We start from the raw sequence: 26549 nt of genomic DNA, 5'->3' as shown, positions 1-26549 counted from the left end.
TGCCAAAGGTCTGCAATGCTGGAATTGCTGCAAATGGAGGATTCTTTGACCAAAGTAAAGTTTGATGTAAAAAAATCTTTTTTCAAATACAAATCATTATTTCTAACCTTGTCAATGTCTCGACTCTATTTTCTATTCATGTCACAACGTATGGTGGTGAAGAAGTGTGACTTTTCAGGAAAACACAAAATTGTTTGGGTGACCCCAAACTTTTGAACGGTAAAATATTATATATATATATATATATATATATATATATATATATATATATATATATATATATATATATATATATATATATAGACGCTCCCTTATAGTTGGAGGAAGTGTGTTCCATAATGCACTGCCTTTAAGAGATGGTGCATTATGACTGAATGAGGTTTTTCAAAGAGGAACCTCACAGTCCCTCTTGTGATCCCAGTGTGTCTATATTTAATAAACTCCAGCAGTGGAGGTGCCGCCAGGCCATGAAGTATTTTATAAATTAAGCACAATGAAGAAATTTTACAATAACTATCAAAACTCAGTAAGTTATATTTCTCTAAGATTTGCAATGATGATAAGAGAAAGGTTTTTTTATCCAGAGTCTTAAGCGCCTTCTTGTACAGAAGCTCAACTGGTTTTAGGGTAGTACTACCACATAGACCAGCTGGTTTTAGGGTAGTAGTACCCGACATAGACCAGCTGGTTTTAGGGTAGTACTACCACATAGACCAGCTGGTTTTAGGGTAGTAGTACCCGACATAGACCAGCTGGTTTTAGGGTAGTAGTACCCGACATAGACCAGCTGGTTTTAGGGTAGTAGTACCCGACATTGACCAGCTGGTTTTAGGGTAGTAGTACCCGACATAGACCAGCTAGTGATGCAATAGTTCACATGTGAACGTATCATTGAATGCAGAAACATCAGAGCAGCTGAGTCTGATAGAGATCCTGTCTGTGGACAGTTTCTTAAAAAGATGAACGCCATGCTTGAGCCACGTTACGGGTTGCACGGCGTTCGTGGTTCGACTGGTCATGGCCGTTTTCCCAACATGGCGCCTGCCTGTACACGCAAACAGTACCCTCTTTTTAATAAACTGTCTGTACACTTCCAAAGTTCTCAATGCTTGGGTTGACATGTAGAGCCAGGAAAACCCTGCAAGCATGACGCCCTGCATAGTGCCAGCTGCTGAGACGGTGCAGGCATCAGACGTCAGCGTGCTCTACCTTCACTAGGACCAAACTCCAGCATTAGAGTTTGACACCACTCAACCCTGCTGTCTAACTCCGTCGCAGGGGTTCCGATGTGAAGCAGCTGTGGTGAGGTGTGGTGCTCAGCATCGTCCTTCACTAAAGGCCAGGGAGAGGCAGCGTAGCTATAATTACAGTAATCAACAGCCTGGAGAACTGCTCTGCTCCAGGAAACCTTCCCTGTCTTCTGAAAAACATGCGCTAATGCATTTCTAAAGAAATGCTTAAAAAAAATAAAAAGACAGGACCTCGATGTGAGGAAAAATGCTCCGTTTTGAAAACATGTAAGAGAACAGACTAACAGCCAATGCACCCCAGATTATTTCTGGGTATTTTTATCCAGCTGTAACTTATCCATTCACAGAAACAAACTAAGTGTCTTTGAAGGGAGTTCATTAGATGGAAATGAAGGGTAATAAACCTTTGGCGAAGGCTAATCCGCCCGCCTTCACATCCGTGATGTAGAGCTGCTGTACTCCATCCTCCTCCACCACAGAAATGGAGAAACCTGGAGGAGGAGAAGGGGAGAGAGAGCGAGGGACGGGGGACTGTTACATAAAACACATCAGGGGGATTTGTACAGTACAAACAGGAATGGTCTAGAAAATACAAAAAAATACAAAAAATCAGGTTATGTATAGGTCAAAGAAAAGCAATTATTACGCTGTAAACAACAGCACCACAGGGAAATCTTTGACATTGAGATCATTACATCATCTCAACTGAAAAGAACAAATAATATAAATTAAATTGTGTAAAAGAAATGACACGGGATCATTTAAATGGTTCCTACCGTAACCAATCATGCAGGATTCATCTCTGTCAAACTGCATTACTTTTGTAATTTTGGAGCACAGCTCAATTTCTTTGTAAAGCTGTGAAGAACAAAAAGAAGTTATTATTTAAATCATGAAATAACAGCCTATTATATTCATATTCTGGTGGGTGGGTTATTGACAGCATGGAAGACGGTGTTAATTTCGGCATACTTAGACAAAGCAGCTCTAGCAGAGTCTTTAAGCAGGATGGTCTAGGACGTGTCATGATTACATGATTGAAATATGCAAGTCAATACAGATATTGTTTATCAAGGCTCTCCATGAATAGATTTATGTTTCGGTGCATGGCACTCCCAGGCCGACATTTCTCTCATGAGAAAACTTGAATTTGAAAGGATAAAAATCTAAAGCCTATTAATAATTCCAAACAAAAGGATGCTCTTATGATCTGTGGGTTTCTCCATGTGTGGATTCCTCATGTATTCTAATGCAATTACTAGCATTAGTTTATTCAGTTTCTCTACCTTTATAATCATAAGATTCTGGTGAAGGTGGGGGGGGGATTAGGATCATCATCAAGCAGGTGGTTACATACCAAGTCGCACACATCCTCTTCTGGTTTGGGAATGTATAATTGCACTTGGTTTTCGATAAGGAATTTGAGACGCAAGTAGTGCTTGGTGGGATCCAGCTGGTGAGCCTGCAGGATGAGGGAAAGAGGATTGGTTGTTTGATTGATCACACACGCACGCACCTACGCACGCACGCACCTATGGACGCATGCACGCACGCACAAACACGCACGCATCTACGCACGCACGCACCTACGCCACAAGCACGCACGCACACACACACAAGCACGCACGCACCTATGGACGCATGCACCAACGCACGCACGCACGCACCTACGCACGCACGCACCTACGCCACATGCACGCACGCACACACACACAAGCACGCACGCACGCACGCACAAAAGCATGCAGGCACACAAGCACGCACACACGCACGCACCCTCCTTTGGTCAGGTCATTTAAGGATGGCCGCTGTTACCTTGCAGAGAGTTTCCAGAACGCACAGTGCTGACTCCCCTGGCTGGATGATGGTTAGCACCGGCTGGTCGTTTGGCAGACACACCCAGGAGGGGGTGAGGTGGTCAGGGACCCAGATGTCACTTTCCGTGCTGGGCCGTGGAAGGCTTTTCACACATCCTTCCTCACTTTTCTTTGTACAGAGACATTAAAACATACTTTGTAAATGGTCCCATGGCAAGAACATTTCCCTTTTTAAGGTTTTTTAACATTAACATGAGTTCCCCCAGCCTGCCTATGGCCCCCCAGTGGCTAGAAATGGAGATAAGTGTAAACCGAGTCCTGGGTAGACTCAGAAATGGCACGTCCTAAGAAAAGCTCTTTGTGGGACTGGATCTAGTGGCTGGAACTCTGCACCAAGGCTGAATTTTGGCAAAGAGACTTCAGATCCAAAAATAGGGGACCACTAAGGTCTATATAATAGAGACTTCAGATCCAGTATTAGGGGACCACTAAGGTCTATATAATAGAGACTTCAGATCCAAAAATAGGGGACCACTAAGGTCTATATAATAGAGACTTCAGATCCAGTATTAGGGGACCACTAAGGTCTATATAATAGAGACTTCAGATCCAGTATTAGGGAACCACTATGGTCTATATAAAAGAGACTTCAGATCCAGTATTAGGGGACCACTAAGATCTATATAAAACCGTCCAAACAGCACCATGTCATGGGACCTTTAAGTCTGCTGCTTTGGTACAGATTTATTTTTACAAGGTAAACACATTGTTTGGTTTGAATAAAATGGGTGATCATTTCCCTAGTACGTTTTAATAATTACCAAAAATAATCTCTCACCAGTACTTCCCATCTAAACAATTACCGTCACAGTCCTTAAAACAAAGTAGTCTTAACTCTCTGTATTGCTCTTCTACTATGTCCATATGTACATCAGCTTAAAATGAATGAAGAAAAATGAGTAGCCATTGTAGTTGGAGCCTGTGGGCCTACTCAGGAAACAGAGGGCTAATATTTCATTTGATGTCAGTGTTGGCTAAAGATTAGGTGGAGCAATTTCCCTGTAAGGTTTGACCTACACCTCACTGTCAAATGTATGCAGACATGGAATAAGTCCTCCTTACTGTGTGTTCCTTTGCAAGATCAACATGTATGCCATCTACAGGCTTTTTCACTGGCTCTCTGCCATCAGCAAAGACCTGCTGGGACAAAAAGAGGTGAAGGGGTCAGAACTCAAGCAGAGCCGTGGAGGATAAACGCTTGAGGAAAAGACTACATGGTTTTTGTGTGTGGCCATGGCAGTTCTATTGATTGCTTTAAAACTGGAAAAAAAGTCAAATATTGCAGACCTGGTTGATACTGGGATGGGCTTTTGTTTTTTTCTTTGAGGTAGTGTCCAGACCCCAAAGGGAAGAGAACCTGCTCTTGCGCTTGCTGCAGGAACGAGACATGGCCTGTGTTCGCCGTCTCACTCCGTTCTCTGTGCGAGCTGCCACCTGCAGAAACATCCCGACTTAGTCAGGGCTCAAATGTGCAAATGACACGTAGACAATAATCGCTACCATTTTTGCAAAAATGTGTGGCAAGCATTAATCCTTTTATACAGAGTATTCTAAGCAACATAAGACCCTGAAGTAGGTTAGGGGATGCCATAAAAAAAACTTCTTTCAAAAGGGACGCAAGAACAAGATAGTAATCTTTATTTTATAGACAGACAGACACACAGACAGACAGATAGATAGGTAAATAGATACATAGATAGATAGATAGATAGATCGATAGATAGATAGATGTGTGTGTGTGTGTGTGTGTGTGTGTGTGTAAGCATTTCAACAGACAGTCCGCTGTAAATTACAACTTATTCTTAAACAACTTACCTATTTAAAAAATGAGGAGTAAGGGGCCACATGGGCCTCAGCATGATGAATGGTTAACATACAGAGCAGTAATGTCTATTTTTCACGAGCACTGGGCTCATACTGATTTTACGAGAGTAAAAGGTCTTTAAAATATGCTGAATTAGGCTTTAAATAGCACCGTGTATGTAGGAGCAAGCATGCGCTTAACTCAACCTCATGGCACTCATTCTGTCTTTTTGTTTCCATCAACCTTTCTCCGCCCTTTTTGGGCATAGTGCTGATAGAAGTATTCACGGAAGTAGAGATGTGCAAATTAGTGAGAGAGTGAAACCGTAGGAAAGATTAAAAGAGGAGAGACAGAGTGTGTTGTTAGACATCCCACCATGCTATCTTGCAGCTCAAACGCCCACCTGCGTTGGTGGTACCTCACTGATCTGCAAACGCGTTTCTAAAAATCAAATAGAGGTTTTCCTGTACTACCAGTGCCTTTAGCTGTGGAGCACATAACCTCAGTACAGCAGTGGGAGGAAAAACTGAACCAAAACCTCCCAAATAGGTGCACTGCGTGAGACCCGGGATCCAAAATAGAAGTCATCGTGGAAACGCATTTTAGTTTCTGGAATCAGTTGCCACGAGAGTCCCTGTGTGTCCACAGAGATGACAGTTTGCATTTAAAAGAGATACAGTATTTTGCCCTGCTTACAATCGAAGGAACTTCTAAATACAAGGGCAGTATGGTGTTTAAAGAGATCACCCGAGAACTGAGAGGTTACAGGTTTGATACCTACAACAAGTCTGGCTATCAGCAGACCGAGCATTGAGCGTTGGTCGGGGGGGTCTGCTCTGTGTTCTCTCTGCACAAGAAGCAGGACCAGCGGCCATAGTTCAAATGACTCTGTACGCAACTGGAGAGTCCTTCAACCAATCAGACCAACGATCCGGGGGATGTAGAAGCAACAGCGCCATCAACGGGTTGCTGCTCTTCGGTGGCGTTTGGTGGCTGCTATGTTGAATGTAAACACAAAGCTGATTGGTCGCTTCTCTATCATCGTGTTAAACTAGGGTGACCAGACGTCCCCGGTTTCCGGGGACAGTCCCCGATTTTGGCTACCTGTCCCCGGCTGGATCTGTCCCCGGAAATGTCCCCGGTTTTCACTGTGACTGAAAGACCCAAAATTGGAATGAAAGAAATAAAAAACTGACAAAACGTAGCCGAAAATCGCACACCCAACACACGCAGACTCCAGGCAGCCAGAGCCCGCGGTGCTCAGAGACGTTTTAGAAGCCGTGTTTTACGATGCTAAAATCACTGATTATTTACATGGAGTCTGGTGGGTTTAGCGAACGCAATTTCGCGGACTTTTATGTTTTAAAAAGGATCTTAATCTTTAACAGAAAGGTCGACCTCCTTAGAAATCCTTCCCATAATGTTGTCAGACACTTAGAATATTAATCTGAGTCTGTTAGCAGCTAAACAAGCACTTTTATGAACGTAAATACAAGCTGGACAATAATCCGGTTAACTTACATTGCAGCGATTTCGTTTAATACTGCATCAATGTCAAAGGAAAATATGTCCTCAGTAGTTTTTGTTGTATCTGATTCTCAATGAGCTGTTGCAGAAACAAGCCTTGAGCAATAAAGCAAAAGCTGTCAGATAAATGTAGTTCAGTAAACATTACAACATGAAATATTGAGACTTTCTATCTTGAAATATTAGGACTTTCTATCTTGAAATATTAGGACTATAAGGACTTTCAATCTTGAAATATTAGGACTATTAGGACTTTATATTTTGAAATATTAAGACTATATCTTGAAATATTAGGACTTTTTATCTTGAAGTATAGGGATGGATTTTTTATCTTGAAATATTAGGACTTTCTATCTTGAGGTGTAGTGGAGTGGACTAGGAAGTAGCAGCAGGGGTGGGTCTAGGATCATACCTTGGGGGGGGGGGGCTCAGCCCCTAATAAGAACAGCTCTAGGTCTAGTGTCCCCGTTTTAAGCTTTACAAAAATAAAAACATTACTTGTTTTGGAGGTAAATACGCTTCTGAGCTGAAAATGTCCCCGGATTTTGTCTGAGAAATCTGGTCACCTTATGTTAAACCCACCAATAGCGTGCCAGATAAATAAGCCAGTTTGTGATTGGTTCCCGCAAAAATTGTGAACTGAAGCAGGAGAATTAAACGTGCAGGTTTCCAGACCGAGCTGGTGGGAGAAATCCAATCGCCAGCAGAGTGGGCGGGGCTTACCCAGTCTTACCTGTTACAGCAGTTTGTGTTGCTGAAGTATACTCCACTATATAATTTGAACCCCAAATGTTGTACCTACGGATCATGACGATGTTTCATAAAACCTGATTAAATAAGGATATTTACTAAAGATGAAGAAACAAAGAGGTGATATTTACCAGTGCATGGAAGGAAGAGACAGAGAATATACCCAGCCGGCCCATTGCAAGCTTGGTGGGGCGAGAGGCAACAGCCAGGAGGCGTTTGGGGTTGGGCAGCTCTCCTCCCTGCAGGCTGGCCAGGTAGCACCTGAAGCGGAATAGATCCATGTGAAACTGCTCCAGGTTCTGCTCCCACAGGAAGATCTGCACAGTGAGCAGGGACACAACAACACATTCAGTTGCAGAGCTCTTGTTTTCAACTTTAGACCAAGATGGAGCATCTCCTCTCTGCCCCAGAAGCTCGGTTACCAGTTTGCTTCAAGTGTTGCCAACCTGCGCTCTCTGTTTCTAATGGTTGGATGTTTACTGGGGCAGTAGGGCAGGACATTGTGATTATTCACTGGGCCGTCCCCTCCCAGTCACGGTCCTGCACTGGTGTTTGGAAGAGGCAGCCAGTGCCAGGGCGGAGGGCTCTGTATCACTGCCAAGTAGCCCAGAGACGGAGAAGAAACAATACTGCAAATTCCACTGGCAGATAGAGGCTGGGAGCAGGCCTACATCCATTCAGCTCGGCACAATGTGGAACCTGACACTGCCAAACTGAACCGCTCCAGCCAGGCCCTACCTAACTGCATCTCCCTTCACTGTAAACACACCTATTAAAAGATAATATGAGCTGTGCAATTAATTAAAAGAATGGCAGGCTAGTGACTGATGCCAACTGCATACAGTGTTTAAAAAAAAAGAAAGAAGAAAGAACTAAAAAAGCAATATGGTGCTTGATGGGTGTGTGGCATCAGCGGCCTCTAGCTACCTCTGAGATGTGTTACTTAATCCCCTCATACCTCGCTCTACTTCTCCGTCTATCCGTTTCTCGCATCAGAACAATTTGGGGATACATATATTGAAATACATACTTCCATGTAGGGCTGCACGATTATGGCCAAAATGATAATCGCGATTATTTTGATCAAAATTTTGATCGCGATTATTCTCACGATTATTTGTTGATTTTAACCAAAACAAATTGTATTGTCACATAGGCTATTTATAACTGCGAGAGGGAGTGTGATGGACGCTACTCACAGAGAGACGGCTGATCATTATGAACGGGTCCAGCACGGGTCGAACGGCGGATACACACGTCGTGTGTATGAAACGTCTGTATCTTCACTGTGCTGCATTTTTATGAACTATGATATTCTGGCCATGGTCCAGGCTACGGTCCAGCAGCTCCGTCTCACGCTGTTACTCTACCAACTGAAGTTAGTTGCATTCAAAAACTTCTTCTGTGTTCTTCGCCGTAGCGGCCGCGATAACAGTTACCCGCGGAAACACTGGTACAAATACAGGTTTGCCCCCTCATACTTAACAATATACAGCTGTGTTAATGAAAAATTAAAACTGTAGACAAATATCAGAAGTGTGGACTGGCGGCCGCTGTGTGGCGGGGCGCGGAGAGTAAGAGGAGAGAGAGTAGGACGAGAGAGCGTAGAAAGATCCAACACAGGCACGGCTTTACAGACGAAATGGGTCATGTAACGCAAAATTAAACCATATCCATATAAACAGCATTGCAGCGGATGCGAGGACATTAGCACCGGTGCGTCCTAGAAGAGCTAACTGCTAACAGACGCTACTAGCTAACAGCTAACAGACGCTAACTAGCACTGGTCACTGCCGTTGTCTGAAAAACAACAAATGGGACAAAGTGTTGCGTTTAATGGTAAACTGGTAAACCTTGAGACTGACGTATTACCGACTGCTATCTGTTGAGTTTTCCTCACGCTACTCTGTCCTCTGGGACTGTTTACATCTAGAAACTAACCTGCAGGGTGCAGGGAACTACTCTGACTGGCTCATGAGCAGACGGCTTTATGGAGCGGGAGATGGGCTTTGCAAAAAACCCGGAGCGTTCTATGAAATGACGCTTTATAAAAAATAATCGCTCGATCACGCAAATTTGATCGTGGGAAGTCCAAATCGTGATCGCGATTAAAATTCGATTAATTGTGCAGCCCTACTTCCATGCGATACCTGTAATTAAGGTATTGCATGGAAGTAAGTAATTATGATTGCTCATTTCTTATCTGCTGTGTTATCTGCTTTTGTGTGTGTTTTTGTGTGCAATGTAACTTATTTTTGTATTTTACTTTGACTGTTTTAACTGCTCTTTAATGTTCAATTTCTTGTACTGCACTAACTTTTACTATTTTAATCTTTTTATGTAAAGCATAAATGTTCTGTACAAATAAAGCTGCCTTGCCTCAAACAATATGCAACTTGAATTCATGTTACATATTGTTTGCGTATATTGTTTCCCTGTTTGCGTAGGTTTCCTCCCACATAAAGACATACATGCCACAAAACGCCTGCATTGACGCACAGTAGGTACTGGCATTACAACTGGAGTTGGACCCCGGCCCCCGGACTATGGCTGCCCACTGCTCTTAAATTAGTTAGGATGGGTTCAATGCAGAGGACACATTCCTTGAATGTGTGAATTGTACTTGGCAAATAAATAGTATTATATATATATATATATATATATATATATATATATATATACACACACACACACACACACACACACACACACTAAATAAAAGCAGCAGCAGGAGGTTGATAACAAGAGCTCTTGTGTTGAGATTATACTCCACGAGCTGCTACTTTACTCAAGTCATTTTTAACAATCCCTTTGTGTTAAGTTGCTTATCAGCTCAAAGTTTGTGGGTTGGACAGAAATGAAAATGGGTTGGTTTCCACTAAAACTGGAACAGCTGTGAGAAAAATAGTTCCAATCCAAACAGCATCCTGACAATAAATATTCTGATGCATTAGAAATCTAAACTAATTTGAGTATATAGCTATACTGACAGCATAATGAGGAGATGTTTTTTACAGTGTGTTCAGGGACAGGCACTAGCAGATAGTGAGAGATGTTTTTTTACAGTTGTTCAGGGGACAGGCAGCTAGCAGATAGTGAGAGATGTTTTTTACAGTGGTTCAGGGGACGGCAGCTAGCAGATAGTGAGAGATGTTTTTCAAGTGTGTTCTGGGGACAGGCAGCTAGCAGATATGAGGAATGTTTTTTACAGTGTGTCCAGGGGACAGGCAGCTAGCAGATAGTGAGGAGATGTTTTACAGTGTGTTCTGGGGACAGGCAGCTAGCAGATAGTGAGGAGATGTTTTTTACAGTGTGTTCAGGGGACAGGCAGCTAGTAGATAGAGAGGAGATGTTTTTACAGTGTGTTCTGGGGACAGGCAGCTAGCAGATAGTGAGGAGATGTTTTACAGTGTGTTCAGGGGACAGGCAGCTAGCAGATAGTGAGGAGATGTTTTTTACAGTGTGTTCTGGGGACAGGCAGCTAGTGAGGATATGTGTTTTACAGTGTGTTTAGGGGACAGGCAGCTAGCAGATAGTGGGGAAGATTGTTTTTTACAGTGTGTTCTGGGGACAGGCAGCTAGCAGATAGTGAGGAGATGTTTTTACAGTTGTGTTCAGGGGACAGGCAGCTAGCGATAGTGAGGAGATGTTTTTACAGTGTGTTCTGGGGACAGGCAGCTAGCAGATAGTGAGGAGATGTTTTTACAGTGTGTTCGGGGGACAGGCAGCTAGCAGATAGTGAGGAGATGTTTTTACAGTGTGTTCTGGGGACAGGCAGCTAGCAGATAGTGAGGAGATGTTTTTTACAGTGTGTTCTGGGGACAGGCAGCTAGCAGATAGTGAGGAGATGTTTTTTACAGTGTGTTCTGGGGACAGGCAGCTAGCAGATAGTGAGGAGAGGTTTTTTACAGTGTGTTCAGGGGACAGGCAGCTAGCAGATAGTGAGGAGATGTTTTTACAGTGTGTTCTGGGGACAGGCAGCTAGCAGATAGTGAGGAGAGGTTTTTTTACAGTGTGTTCAGGGGACAGGCAGCTAGCAGATAGTGAGGAGATGTTTTTACAGTGTGTTCAGGGGACAGGCATAAAACAAGAATGTAGCCATCATTAACAAGTTTGCAACAACATTTTTAAAAAGAACTATGAATGCGTCCAATTTAAAGTTTTAGGATCTTCCTAGTTTGCCAGATATTCTTCCTCAGAGAATCGTCATCATCTTTCCAGACTCTTCCATTCAGCATAATACCTAAAATCCCAAACAACTGCCTGACATGTGGGGACTCTATGAGAGACAGGCGAGGTGACAAAGGAGAATGAAACCTACTTGATCCAGGATCGTCTTCCTCTTCTTGGTGTCAGTAACAGCAGAAAGCTGCATGTCACCCATCTTCTTCATCTTCTCGTCCATGTCAATCTTCTGCTCCAGCTTCTTGATCTCTGCGCGAAGCAGGCGCACCGTGTCCTCTCTGTGGTGGTGGCGGGCAACGGCAGCGGCACATGCCGAGTGGATGGCTGTGATCCAGTTCTCCAGCTCTGTCTGGCTGCAGGTCTGCGTGGGGACAGACAGGGAAAGATCAGAGGTTAAACACCACCAACAACAACAACAACAACAACTGGCTCCTTGACATGCGAGATAAAAAAGCTTGTGATTTGCTTTTCCTGCGTTGATTCACTGCTAATTATAATGACAGAGAATCACATTTTTAAAGAGCGTAACAGGAAACAAAACAGTGTATACAGGTCAAGGTAATGCTTGCCTACGGGAGAAGTTGCACTTCTTCACAGACCAGATGACATTACACATTCTCTTACCTGAAAGAGAAAAGCATCTCCCAGGGAGTTGCTGAGACAAAACACAAAGTCCTTTTTGGGATGCTCTGGTACCGCCTGGACAATACTGTTCTCTACCCAGATAGCATGCTTGGGAATACTGGTGTTGTCGATCCCTGAACGGCCATCAGTCTCATAGAAGAACAGAGTGCAACCTGGAAAAGCAAAACAATCCATTACATTTATTACATAACATATTACTTGGCAGCACAGACGCTTGCTGGCTCCAATCTCTAGGAAAGACTCACAATGATACTCATGATTTCTTTTAAAAGCCAGATTTGCTCAAGCAATTTAATTCTGCTCTCCAGTGGCCAACATTAAGAAGTGCAGCATGGCTGACTTACCAGCGAGGGAGGCATCATTATCATTAGAGTGCTGATTTGAGTCAAGTGCCTTGAAAATGCAATAATGAGGTTTGCACCATGCTTGAATTAAATGTGTAAATGTTACACTAAGGGCATAACAAACCTTTCAGGGAAACCCAGTAACTCTTCCACTTGCGCCTTGTGGCTGACTCCACTTTCTTGTTCTTCTTATGTACGAGGAAGTTCTTGACGGCAAGCCTGCCAGCTTTGCGCACCATCCCCTGGGCAACACTGAGCAATGGGTCCGACTGGTAGGCGGAGCTCATGGTGCTCTGCTCGTCACTCAGGGCTGACCCCGCCTCCTCCAAGCTCTCCGTCTGGCAGGAGCTCCTTTCCAGTTCTTGGCGAAAGTTCTCATACACGCCCTGTACACACTCGCTGGCTCCGCCGCCACTGCTGCTGCCGCTGTCGCTGCCGGCAAACATGCTCCTGCCGGCTGCCGAGCACACGGAGAATGAGGCCGACATGGTCTTGTAGCGTCGAGACTGGTGATTGGCCTCCACAGTCACCCCATCGATGCCACTGTCCTCGTACTCGCTGCCCTCCCCAGCTGTGACATCCTGCGTCGTGGCAGAAGCACAAGACAGGTGAGACAGCATGGCAGCCACGTTTTCTTCATCCCTAAGAATAATGCCTTTCCCTCACGGACACCTAAGCAGTCTTTGTAAAGATGTAAGATAGAACCATTCTTTTAAAGATGTTGCGGAGACTGTGACTACAGAGGCCTAACAAGAGTCCATGGGTTGCTTAATCCTGAGCTTCTGCTCAAAATTAATTGCTCGTAGCAAAGCGTCTGCTGTTGAGTGAATAAAGCCTGCCCTCCCTGTGGCACCGCAGGGTCTGCCCTCTCCTACCCACATGGCCAAAAGCTCCTGGGAGATGAAGGGGGTTACACCAAGCTCTGTATCTCCATCTGGTCACATGACCCAATCATGTGCTCCAGAGCTCCATTCTGTAGGTCCGCCGGTGCCCCGCAGTGACAGGGCCACCATGCACATTTTACTGTTACACTCTTCCACAGGCCTCCCCACATTATCATGACAAAAGACTGAGGCATTTCAAATGGCGAGTGACTTTAAGCTCTGCCCCCCCCCAGTCTCCTCTCCCAAGAAAAACAACACAGCTCCCCTGACATAAGCTTTTTTAAACTTTCTCAGCAGCTTATTATCTGTGAGGTGAATGCAGCAGAGGAAATGCTCAGACACAATGTGAGGGAATTAAAATGAATGAGGAGAGCTGTCTTATTGGTGATAGCACCAGACTACATTAAGATTCTGCACATCTTGTCAAATTCTGGCCAAGGAGCATAAAGGAGCCGTGACACAGCTAAAACAGTTCAGGCCCCTGACATTTCACCAAACTTGTGAAATCCAATGGACATAAATACATGGTGTACATAGTCATGGATGAAGGAAATGATTTGTTTTCTATGAGTTGTGCCCGTTTTTAATTGAGATTTTAAAATGGTTTAAAAGATCAGCACAATGCAAAACTGCTCTGCATCTTACCTGTATAGTCTGCGCCCTCCTGCCCTGCATACTGGCACACATGGCAGCTTGGTGGCTGCTCAGGCCCTCGGACAGGCAGTGGGAGCGCCGGCAGGGGAGGGTGTATGCACTGTAGGTGTTACCATCCTCCTCTGATGGGGAGAGCATCTTATCGTCTTCGTGCTCCCCGATAGCCCTGTTGGCGTCGTGCCACTTGGCATAGCGGCCGTGGGGTTGCCGGCGGGCGGGGATCTTCTGGCTATACAGCTCGTCCAGGGAGTTGGCCCTGTCAGCGGAGTCTGAGGGGCTGGACTGCAGGTGTCCTTTGCAGTCAATGAAGTCCCTCTCGTTGGCCGTGTCTATGATCTCCTCTGTGCTGGTCAGGTGCTCCTGGCTAAGGTCAGACAGGGAGAACTCCAGGCTGTCATTTCGCCACATGTCAGCAGACTTAGACCTTTTCTTCTTGAAGTTGACGGTCTCCTTGGAGCCGTCCCGAGTTTTCTGGAGGTATGTTACCTCGCCCGTGTACACATCTTCGTCCTGCACCTCCTCTGCAGTGGGGCCAGGAAGGGTTAGGTGCATCGTATTCATGTGCACGGACGGATTGGCGAGGTCGTTGTGAAAGGACACAGGCCGCAGGTTCATGGCCACACGGTCCACCCAAATGGGGCTTCCGAAGTCTGGGAGGATATCTGTCTCATTGAAAGGCTCCAGTCCATGGTCAGCCAGGGATTGTGGGATACTGGGGGTGCTACTTGAGCGTGTGCTCGTCTCAGAGTTCCTGTGCTCTATTTTCCCTGATGAAGCATGTCGAGAGCGTCTGGACTGCTTGTTGGAGATGCGAAGAGACCGAGACACGTGCTTACGTGACAAATAGCCATGTTCGTTACCGTAGAGGGCTTGGTCCCCATTCTGGCTCTCGACATTTCCCATGATTCAGAGGCTGTACAGAAGTGGGCAAACAGCTTACATTAACTCCAAAAGAACACAAAACCAATACAGGAACATTATGTTTTATTAATAGTTTCGGAATTGTGCCTACCTGCAGGATTGCGTTGATTTTTCTGGCATTTTGTTTGTCACTGGATCTTCAGACAGTTTGGTCCTTCAGCTGCTGGTATGATTCCAAAAGCTCTGAAAACATATATCCAGATGAGAAATCATATTAAATGTGTGACGTGCTTCGAATTATGTATGCATAGTAAAATAATGCGTTCCCATAATGGTATCTCTTTTTCTTTGACTTTTACGCAAGAGGCAAAAACTGTATACAACACTAAAGTTGTTGTGCCCAAGAGCCCTACATTCGTTCAAGGAGGATAATCCAAAAGAAAAAGAAAAAAAAACTTTATCTAGACATACTGTATCTGAAGTCTCTTTATATAGACCTTAGTGGTCCCTAATACTGTATCTGAAGTCTCTTTATATAGACCTTAGTGGTCCCTAATACTGTATCTGAAGTCTCTTTATATAGACCTTAGTGGTCCCTAATACTGTATCTGAAGTCTCTTTATATAGACCTTAGTGGTCCCCTAATACTGTATCTGAAGTCTCTTTATATAGACCTTAGTGGTCCCCTAATACTGTATCTGAAGTCTCTTTTATATAGACCTTAGTGGTCCCTAATACTGTATCTGAAGTCTCTTTCCCAAAATTCAGCCTTGGTCCAGAATTCCAGCCACTAGAGCCAGTCCCACAATGAGCTTTCCTTAGTAGGTGCCATTTCTGAGTCTGTGGCTTTTTGGAAAGGAGGCGGGGGGGGGGGGGGGGGGGGGGGGCAAGATGGAGGCTGGGGGTGTGGCCACTTTGATCGTTTGAAAGCCATGATGTCTCTCTCTCATGGGTGGGTCAAAAAAAGGGGAGGTAACCTTGTACCTTGTCCCTCTTAAGGAGCCAAATTCCAGATTGGCCCATCTGAGAATTTATTTTGCAGAGCAGGATACCCAGGGCTCGGTTTACACCTATCACCATTTCTAGTCACTGGGGGACCATAGGCAGGCCGGGGGAACTCATATTAATGTAAAAACAAAACTCAAAAAAGGGTTTTCATACCATGGGACCTTTAACAACATACAGGCCAGGTGGTCAGTTTAATCAAAACAAGTTGGAGCATTCATCAATTGGAACTAAGAAGAGGATTTAAGAAACTCTCCCTAACACTGAGGCGAACAAGAGTATTGCATGATTGCTGTCCCAAGAGTGTGTGATGGAACCTCATATTCCCCTTAAATCTTTAATTTTGCCCGGGGCAATCTTTTAATCTAAAATTTTATACCAAGTATTTATTAATTGTTTGTACCCCCATTACAAATTGTATATCAACTCCTCCAAGTCCCTGTAAGAAATTGCATAGAGACATGAATGTGGCCAGTACAGATTTTCCCCTAAACGCTGCGGGGGGTCAGAAAAAATGGGGGTTTAAATAAAAAATGCAGCCCGGGAAAAATTTTAATCGGGCCCTATTGTTTTGTTTTTCCTCACATACAAAAAAAAGACAGTAAAACACTACCTTTTTTGACAGAGGAAGTAACCCCACTCACCCCCTTCCCAGCATCACGGGGGTTGTTTTAAGTGGGGGGAAAATTTAAGCAGTTGACGCGGGGACAGCCTGAGTGAACATGATTTCTTCAAAGTAAAGAAAACTGTCCATGTACTTTTTTTTCGTTTTTAAGAAATCCCTCCTCCCATTCGAGAGGGGGGGAGCGGGGATAAGCTATTTGGACTCCCCATAAACCCTCCCTTTTTGGGCTGGACACCCGCCCAAAAAAAGTTCCCGTTCTTTTGGGGGGGAACCTTTCCAATTTGGACCCCCAAATTTTGGGGCTTTTTCCCCCGGGGGGCCCGCCCCCCCCTTTTCCCAAGGACAGACCCCCCCCCCGGGGGGGGGTGCAGAAATTTGGTGCGTGTGACCCCCACAATTTTTGAGGGGCCCAAACCCTCTCCCCTGCCCCCCGCCCCCAAGGCCCCCTTACATGAAGAGGCCCCCAATTACTTAAAAGGGGACTGCCCCCGTTTTTCAACCTTATTTTTCTTTTTTTTCCCCTTTTCCTTTGTCACCTTCATCAAAATTAAATTGGAAAAACCAAAAAGCACAATTTTTGGGGGTGAGGGAAAGCCCCATTATTTTTCATATAACCCTGGGGGTTTTTTTTCCCCATTTTCATTCAATCCTGTTTAGGGGGGAGAAAAAAAGGGGAGGGACAAAAACAGAAATCCATTTGCCCTTTACAGCAAACCCCGTTTAAATGGGGGGAACCCAAACATTTAAAAAATGCTAAACAGACATCCCTCCCGGCTTCTATGGTTTAAACCCTTCCCCCAAAACCCAAACCCTTTTTTTTTTTTTCCATTTTGCGTAAGGTTAAATTTTAAAGGGCTGTGGGGTTTCCTCCCGGGGAAAAAACCCAAAAGGCCCTTTTTTGTTTGGGCCCCTGATCACCAACACTCCTTGGGCCCCCCCGGGGGTTTTCGGGAAAACTGAATAAATTTAAACCCCAAAATAAAAATCTTTTGGGACGGGTTTGAACCCAAATGATTTTTAGGGAAAAAGTTTTTTTTATTTAAAGGGGATTTTGTTGCGGGGGGGGGGGATTTGTTTAATGTTTCTTGGTTAAAAAAAGGGGGTTAAATATAAGGGGAAAATAAAAACACTTTTGGAGTGCAACTAACACCCTATTACTAGTATACACAGTCGTCCTTCCCTTTTTATGGAGACCCTTTAAAATTAGAAAAAGGCCCGCATCAAAAAAAGCAAAAAACCGCCCCTATTTTAAATTTCGCCCCCAGATCTTTTTGGGTTTTTAAGGGATTCCCAAAACAAAAACTTCTCCTTCCATTTAAAACCCTTTTTTTGCAGTAGGATCCATAAAAAATCACTACTGCTTTTACCTTTGGGAGAGAAAAAACAAACACTCCCCCCCCCAGAATAGGGGTTTAAACCAAAGGATTAAAAGTTAAAGAAATAGTTAAAAGGCTGATTTTGGAAAAGCCCCTTAACAAAATTTGGGAACCAAATGAAAAAACATCCCTTTAAAAATTTGTGAATACAGGATTATACCGCAAAAAACTTTTAAATGCCCCTTAAATTTCCAAACCCCTATTTTTCTCTAAAGTGAAATGGGTGTGAAACAGAATCCATCCCCGCTTTTTAAATTAATACATGAGGAAGAAATGCCAGGGTTTGGAAACAATTTTTTAAGAACATTTTATCCCCGGGAAAAAAGCAGTGGGCCTTTTTCTAAAAAACCTGCATCACTATTATTTAAATTATGTCCCTTCTTTTTTTTCCCCCTAAATTTTTCGTCTTTCATTAAAAAAAAAATAAAAAAACTAACTCCCCTTTTGGTTGCCAAAAACCTGGAAAGTTGACAGAGTGGGAAACCCCCTTCAATTTTCATTTTCAGAGGGAATGGGGGAAAGGAACAAAAGAAGTCTGGGAAAGGGATTCATCCTTTCCCCCCCCCTTAATTAAATACATAACCACAAAATTTTCCACCACCAAAATCCCCAAAAGAACAACTTTTTTTTGGGAAATTTAAATTACCCTCCCCAAAACACCATCCCCGGTGGAATTTTCAAAAGGGCCGGTAAGGGAAACACAATCTGTTCCCTAAATGGCAGCGGATGTCCAAAAAACCCTTCATAAATAAAATTTCAGGGCCAAACAACGGGGTACAAAAAAGGTTTAATTTTGTTGTCCCCCAATCCAGTGTGTTAAAAGGGAAAAATCCCAAAGGGGGCCCTAAAAATTATTTTTTTACCCCAAAAATAAAAAATAGTTTTCTTTTGTTCCCCCATTCCCAGAATTTTTTTTTTAAATTCCCCTTAAAGGAAATGCAGATTAGTTTTTTAAATTTTGGGAAGAATCTTTTTCCTTCCCTTCAGATGTCGTTTGGGGGAAAACCCAAAAAACCCCCCGATGGACCCAAGTCGACTCGGTTTAACTCTCCCCCCAAATGCGGGCAAATGGGAGCAGGAAAATGCCCATTTTAAAAAACAGGACGTTTTAGGGTTATTTCTTTTCCAGTGGCCCAATCCCTCTCGCAAAAGAAAAAATTTTCCAAATATTATCTCTAACTTATCTTCAATCGGCAAACCCATATTGGAACACAAAGGCTTTCGGTTTCTCCCCGCCCCCCAAACCCAACCCTTTTCCCCAATGATTTTCGATGATACTGAAAGGGTTTTTGGGGGGAGAGTCATGTCCTTTTTGGGGGGGGTTTTGTCCCCCTGAAATATTTACAGGTAGATTTAGGCCCTTTTTTTTGGAGCCCCCTTAAAAGACAGTTTTATTTTTAAAAAAAAATATTTGGGGTTTTTAAAAAGGAACCGGGAACCACTGTCCTAACCACCACCTGCTTTTCTTCTCTATTAGATCCCCAAGGACAAAAATGTCAAGCTGCTGTTATTATTTGAAGGAAATGATGAAAAGTCTCACCCTACGGCCTGGTTTATGAGGAACAAGGTAGAACCTACTGAAAGAAAACACCTGGTCTTACGTTCCTATACTCATGAGCTCCATGTAGGAAAAAATGCAAAACTGTAGAACACAGCCAAATCTAAAAATAGTAGAGATGACTTCGCTGCATAGCCCATTGAAAATCAGACACATAATGCAACAGAAGATAGAACACAAATTGATCTTAATTTTGACACAATGGGATGTTGCAACTCTTCTTCTTGCAAGAATATTCCTGTCATTTAACCTAACTGCACTGGTGAAAGGCAAAAATATACTGGGCCAACTAGTTACAAGCTCCAACACAAAACCCTGTAATCTGATTCTGAACACTCCTGTCTCTTGAGATAATAACACAGGTAGTTGTATAGAGGAGGAGGAGGGGAAGGGGTTTACCACTCTGCACTCAAGTCAGCTCCCATTTGCCGCCGACAGTCATATGCTTCTGTGCGAATGGAAGAACCAAACAGCAATCACTTGTTCTCAGGACTCATTTTCTACTCCAGAGTGTGCTCAACTGTATATAAGACTCTGCTGGGCCACAGGGAAATTTAGCATCAACAAAGCTTGCATCATCTTTCAAATCTTTCTTGTCGGTGACAAACACCCGTCCCAGTGTAGCATTTATTTGGGATGTTGAACAAAATAAGTACATCCTCCAGTCTTCATTGATAGCTTAACTGAAAACTATATAGCACTGTCATGTAACCAAGGAGCATTTTTCTGGCTTGAATCTGTAGCCCTAGAAACCCTGAATAGCAAACAGCTGGAAAAGGGGGCTTTCAGTGATTATGAAAGCCGTTTGACTTGTCTTGGAATAGCTCTGTGCCAAGCTGTTGCACAGAATGTATCATGAAGCAACAGGCCTCATCCAGGCCAGATTTATACAGCCCAATGGAAAACGTGATCTGTCAAAACATATAAGTGGAAAAACTTAACAGGCAAAAGTAAATCAAATAATCCTACTGCCATTGCTAATAATTTTCACATTATTACTGCTACTCCGGCTATCAGAAAAAGCAGCAACGTAGTAGCATATGAAGTAGGGGTGGGAAGAAGAAAAGAGAAAAGAAATAAATTCACCTCAATCTGTTCTGTTTATATGGTCCCGCTAACGGTGACTACATCATATCGGTTTCCAGCCAAACAGAGCGAAAGCAGACAATGCAGAAAATACATGGTATGTTACTCTTTACAAATTAAATAAATGTCAGACAGACTTTTGCTTCACATTCTTAGAAAACAATCCGTTTTTAGAAATGTCTCATGTCTCTAGAAGTGTATTATTCAATTATTGTTTAGTTAAAGAAGGAGAAGAAAATCGGTCGGTCAGTAGAGAGAAACTAACCAATCAGGTCTGTCAGTAGAGAGAAACTAACCAATCAGGTCTGTCATTAGAGAGAGACTAACCAATCAGGTCTGTCAGTAGAGAGAAACTAACCAATCAGGTCTGTCAGTAGAGAGAAACTAACCAATCAGGTCTGTCAGTAGAGAGAGAAACTAACCAATCAGGTCTGTCAGTAGAGAGAAACTAACCAATCAGGTCTGTCAGTAGAGAGAAACTAACCAATCAGGTCTGTCAGTAGAGAGAAACTAACCAATCAGCTCTGTCAGTAGAGAGAAACTAACCAATCAGCTCTGTCAGTAGAGAGAAACTAACCAATCAGGTCTGTCAGTAGAGAGAAACTAACCAATCAGGTCTGTCAGTAGAGAGAGACTAACCAATCAGGTCTGTCAGTAGAGAGAAACTAACCAATCAGGTCTGTCAGTAGAGAGAGACTAAACCAATCAGGTCTGTCAGTAGAGAGAGAAATAACCAATCAGGTCTGTCAGTAGAGAGAAACTAACCAACAGGTCTGTCAGTAGAGAGAGAGACTAACCAATCAGGTCTGTCAGTAGAGAGAAAACTAACCAATCAGGTCTGTCAGTAGAGAGAAACTAACCAATCAGGTCTGTCAGTAGAGAGAAACTAACCAATCAGGTCTGTCAGTAGAGAGAAACAACCAATCAGGTCGTCAGTAGAGGAAACTAACCAATCAGGTCTGTCAGTAGAGAGAAACTAACCAATCAGGTCTGTCAGTAAGAGAGAAGAAACTAACCATCAGGTCTGTCCAGTAGAGAGAAACTAACCAATCAGGTCTGTCAGTAGAGAGAAACTAACCAATCAGGTCTGTCAGTAGAGAGAAACTAACCAATCAGGTCTGTCAGTAGAGCGAGAGAAACTAACCAATCAGGTCTGTCAGTAGAGAGAAACTAACCAATCAGGTCTGTCAGTAGAGAGAGACTAACCAATCAGGTCTGTCAGTTGGCGACTTGACTTTAAAAGGTGAGTACAGAGGTAGCTTGTTATGCAAACGGATGCCTCGCATCAGTGAAATGTTGCACAGTAGGCATAGCAGGACATCCAATTTTATGTGACCGCTAACAAGGTGGAAGAGCTGAGGAAGTTAATACCCTCATTTGCATTATTCAGAACTGACTAGTTCATTTGAGCTACTCTAAGCCAAGTAGGCTTTAGAAGTCAGGGGCTTGATGGAAAGAGACATTTGCCCGGTTTGCTCCAATCAAACAGGTTTCTCTTTGCAGCGTAACGCACAAGCTTAAAACACGGTGAGCCAATAGCTTTTTTCAGAATTAAATAGTACTTGCTTATACCGTGTGGTGACTACAATTATTAGTCAAAAACCTGAGTTTACTAAAAATGGGTCTATGTAAGGTTGAACTGCAGTATTTGTTCAGCTTAAGGGTTGCAGAAGATATTGCAATTATGCATTTTATTGGTTGCAGTAAATGTGCAGACACTGATTTGGGAGCCTGTTGTTGAGCAGCAGCTGGTGTTGTCTAGCCTGGTGGCAGCAGTGTGTGCAGAGGTCACTGCTTCGGCTGCTGTTTAAGCTGGCTGGGCTTCGTGTACAGCAGATGCTGCAGGTTTAGTTGGTTTGGCTATCCTATAGGTTAAAGCATGTTTAGGAGCTTATATGGCCACTGGTAAATGTATATAATCTCAATCTAAATACATGCCACGCTGAGGACAACTGTTTTTTTTTCCTTTTTATTGCTGGCTCAAAATACAAGATTTTTTTTATGTAATTTTGTGCAGGAGTACTTTGATCTCTATCATCAATGCCACCAAATGCTTGTCCACAGGGTCACAACTGAGGTGCTATCAGACCACATCCTGCTTACGCCTCTTTAGCTCCCCACTGGCATCCTTTGAAGTCCTTAAACAGCTGTTAATTGGAGGTATACTTGAGTGACAGACCACTGATAAGACAAGGGAGGATTCCTCTGCAGTTCGGTGGGGGAAGAGATCTGTAGCTTTTGTTCTGTGAGTGGGGGGGGGGGGGGGGAGAGTTAAAGCTACCTATCTACTATATACCACTTGGGACTATTACAGTATTTAGAAATGAGTCTGTACATGTTTCTGGTTTAGCATTCAGACTACTCCATCAGAGGAGACTGTATTAAAGGACAACTGACAACACTGTTTGAAACAAATTCATCTTCATTGCTGTGTCAGAGAGAGACATGTAAGGGCCACTTCACGGCTTTGATGATTTAGATTTGCAAGAACAATGTAGTTCTGTTGAATAACTGAATTTAAGCCAACATCCTAAGTTATTTAACCTCCCATTTCTTCCATTATCCTTCTCTTAATCATACTTCATTACGTGAGACACTGTGTCAGAGCATCAATGATCCGTTTACCCTTTTTTTCTTGAATTCTGACAGCAGTTGCTTTTAAATTTGAATGCAAGCAAAAGTGCCAGAGGAAACCTTTAGAAAGTCATTCAAACTTAACTCCCAATACTGGAGCTATTATCAGTTCACTGTGAGATAGTGACAGCAGGATCACACAGGAGTTCAAGCTCAATACTGAACAGTTTGTGATGGTATTCATCTGGGAAGTGCATAAGAAATGCTTCACGTATTGAAAAAAGTCGCAGCCACTGCAACAAAAACATCTCAACTACATCAGCAGAGACTCTCAATCGTTGACCTTCTCATTGCCGGTTACCGTCACCGTCAGTGAAAAGGTCTCCCCCGGCAACACAGAGCATCAACACCAGTTTGCCTATACATGCTTCACATTCCAGACTTTAACAATGCGCTCAGCATTGCAGTCAGACTCCGAACACACCCAATACTCTCACACACACACACACACACACACGAGGAGCAACATGTGCTTGACAGTTTTATGATAATAGATTTGTGATCACGAGTATCAATGTTGGGACACACTGGTTAACAAAAGCTTTACGGATATTTTATCTACTGAGCACTGGCATAGGATGATGTGGATAAAAACCAGCTGCATGCGGAAATTAGATATATAGTTGAAACAACAGAAATTGATATGTGATCTTAGTAACACATCTTCACCTAAGACTGCCATTTCTTACTGGCTTTCCAACTCGGTCTTCAACTCAATAACAAGTTAAGGTCAATATTCAGGCTGTGGGTGTAGATGAACCGAACAACATATGTACAAGTCATCTATATGCAACTTTCATGAGACAGCACTGGGTAAATTAGCACTGAGACCATGTATACAAAGCAGTAATAGAGTAGGAGATGGAACAATATTTCTTCAGTGCTCGAATATATTTTCTAATCGGAAGAGTGTACAATTCAGCCTTGTTCAGCACACTTCCACTGAGCCCAGCGGGCCAGGCAAGCTTTGCATTATATCAAATGCAAATCTAATTGAATGTTCTGCTCATAGTCAGTAAGCCAGCCATACCACAAAACAGCAATGAATGGATGGAGTTGTCTTTAGACTAGAAGCCAGAGTTCACTTCTGGGGGAGCCATTCACCTACCAATCTCAGTATGCCAGCTGACTTATTTTAACCTGAATGTCCCTTTGATGGCTGCAGAAAAAAAACACAATGCCAAGGACATAAAGGAGCAGCAATCCAGCATCGGAAATGTGTTCTCACTTAAGATCTTCTTCCACAGAGACAATCACTCGCTTTCAGGTCCGGGACTGGGAAAATCAAGCCTTTTATGTACAATCACAAGTGCAGGCACACAATCCAAACTCCACATCTGGGTCAACGTCAAGGACCATTTTTGTCATTTTGATTCCAATATTAATGAGCAGGGAATAAACATTTTACATTATGTCTAATCCTGGTAGACTAGATGATGAGATGAGGCTGCAACTGCGTGTTCCTAAACCCCTCCGGGATGTAACAACAAGTTTCCAAATAACGCTCTCAGTGTCTCAAGTGAGCTCATTCTTTGGACTGTTTTGTTCTTTCATCAGTTACATGTCCACCATTTTTACGTGCATTGAGGAGATTTGATCTAAATCATATCTGTGGACAGAGCCCGTGAAGAAGTCGTCCCTGAGCACCACCTCAACCATAACCCCCCTGGAGCTCCCATCTCCTTCCTGTGCCGCAGCGTGCACTGAAGCAGAGCCACGGTGGATCCTGACACACATGACTAAACACAGCTGGGTAGAAAATGCGGCTACTTCCTCCAAGCAGTCCTGATGTTCCAGTACAGGCCTCTTGTATTGTCCTGTGGTAAATGTCACTTACAAAGTCCCATTTCAGCTAGAGTCCAGTACCTACCTTTAGCCAGGCACTCCCTATTAATGCAGTGCAGGACCTATCATTTATTTAAATTCCATGAGTTGAAGGTAATGCACACAGTGCTAAAATTCAATTCCTTTGTAATTAGAAAAGACTTTGGTCTGTCATAATAAATCCATGCTGAATTATAACTGAAGAACATAGAATACAAACAAAAGGATTATTTACTGAATTCATAATAGCCGATTCATGTTCACTTCTTGCAAATTGCATTTCGATACATTACATATCCATGACTTATTCTTACATTCAGCCCAGCTTATGGCAGTAAATCAAATGACAGACCAACATTATTCAGTGACTAATAAAAGTTTGAATTTGATCGTCAGAAAGCAAAACAATCGGTGGCTGAAGCTCATGCAGCTCCACGTTAGGACGGCACACACAAAGCAAAAATAACAACATTGATTAACATAAACCAAATAAAGAGCATTTATTCTATACAGTGCTACTGGCTTTTACACTGAGCAAATAATTATCCAGTGGCTCCAGTATCCTGGGTGGTAGAGACAGTTGCGCTCACTTATCTCAGTCTTGTCCACAGTGTCTTTTTAGCTCTTTGCTTTGCTAAAATAACTGCAGCAGTGGGTTACACGTGCTACAGGTGAACATTTGCATAAGTAAAATGCAGAAAATTCCAGTGGTTAGTCGTGGGTCATCAAACTGAGTGACTAGAAAAACCTCATTGTTGAGCTGCATGTGCCATCATGCTGAATTTTGCTACATACAAACAATTATAATAAGCTAAGTACCTGAAATACCACCTGATCTCTGATGAACTCTGCTGGCTTGCACATCTACAAAATAACCTTGGTTCTACAGCACACTATGCCTTGCAATTGAGTAAATTTTATGACACAAGACAATGCAAACCAATCTGTCATTACAATCATTTCCCTCTGTTAGGTTGGATTCAAATTAAGGAAAAACCTCCCATTGCATGCAATTTTCATATAGCTTTAAAAATAAATTTTGCAGCTTCCAGTCAGAATGGGAGCATTGTCAAGATGTTCAAGCTTGAAAGCCCGGGCCTGACCTCCTGTCCTGCTAAGCCTCGAACAGTCAAAACATTTCCATAACTATGACACCAGATGACCATTTCACCCTTCTCCCCCACCGCAGGAGTCACAACGGGCTTTCAAAACACAAAGCTGGGGATTTTAAATGAACTCACACATCATAGAGCCATCCAGCCCCCCTCCAGGATGCGCTCTGGGAATTCTCCTTGACTTTGACCATCTCTTACATTTGCAATTCATCATCTCTCATTCAAAAGCGCCACCACTTCTTTGTCATTACAACGACAGACACATTCTGTATTGTTTGCGTCTGGCAGTGAATGGGGAGCAATACAATGGCTCAGTGCCTGCTGCTGGAGGAGTTGTGACCTACACAGGAGTGCTACAGGTACAAACCCCACCCTAAACACAGGCTGAGAGGACCCCCGGGGGGGGGGAGACACAAACACACACACACACACACACACACACACACACAACACACACACCACACACACACACACACACTCTTATAAAATGTAACTACATTCTGAAAAACATCCCCTCTATGCTTACAGGCCACACATAGACTCAG

General features: G+C 43.3%; 1 protein-coding gene across 4 annotated transcripts in view; it reads right to left on the bottom strand.

Annotated features, from left to right (window-relative positions):
• The window catches only part of tiam1b (TIAM Rac1 associated GEF 1b), a 67992-nt gene that overhangs the window by 18250 nt on the left and 23193 nt on the right, over window positions 1-26549 (bottom strand). For 3 of the 4 annotated variants that reach the window (XM_032512144.1, XM_032512145.1, XM_032512146.1), the window contains exons 2-13: window positions 14933-15024; window positions 13912-14833; window positions 12507-12963; window positions 12018-12190; window positions 11530-11754; window positions 7340-7525; window positions 4415-4561; window positions 4190-4267; window positions 3066-3236; window positions 2608-2712; window positions 2027-2108; window positions 1655-1741 (exon numbers count right to left, since the gene is read on the bottom strand). In XM_032512144.1, the coding sequence (XP_032368035.1) occupies window positions 1655-1741; window positions 2027-2108; window positions 2608-2712; window positions 3066-3236; window positions 4190-4267; window positions 4415-4561; window positions 7340-7525; window positions 11530-11754; window positions 12018-12190; window positions 12507-12963; window positions 13912-14823 (2623 nt within the window). In that variant the 5' untranslated portion in view covers window positions 14824-14833; window positions 14933-15024. The remainder of the gene's footprint in view (window positions 1-1654; window positions 1742-2026; window positions 2109-2607; window positions 2713-3065; window positions 3237-4189; window positions 4268-4414; window positions 4562-7339; window positions 7526-11529; window positions 11755-12017; window positions 12191-12506; window positions 12964-13911; window positions 14834-14932; window positions 15025-26549) is intronic. The other variant, XM_032512147.1, reaches the window with a different exon arrangement.

Source organism: Etheostoma spectabile, chromosome 3 (assembly GCF_008692095.1).
Source record: "Etheostoma spectabile isolate EspeVRDwgs_2016 chromosome 3, UIUC_Espe_1.0, whole genome shotgun sequence".
NCBI lineage: Eukaryota > Metazoa > Chordata > Actinopteri > Perciformes > Percidae > Etheostoma > Etheostoma spectabile.
The sequence above is the reverse complement of the archived record's forward strand: the minus strand, read 5'-3'. Positions and strand labels throughout refer to the sequence as shown.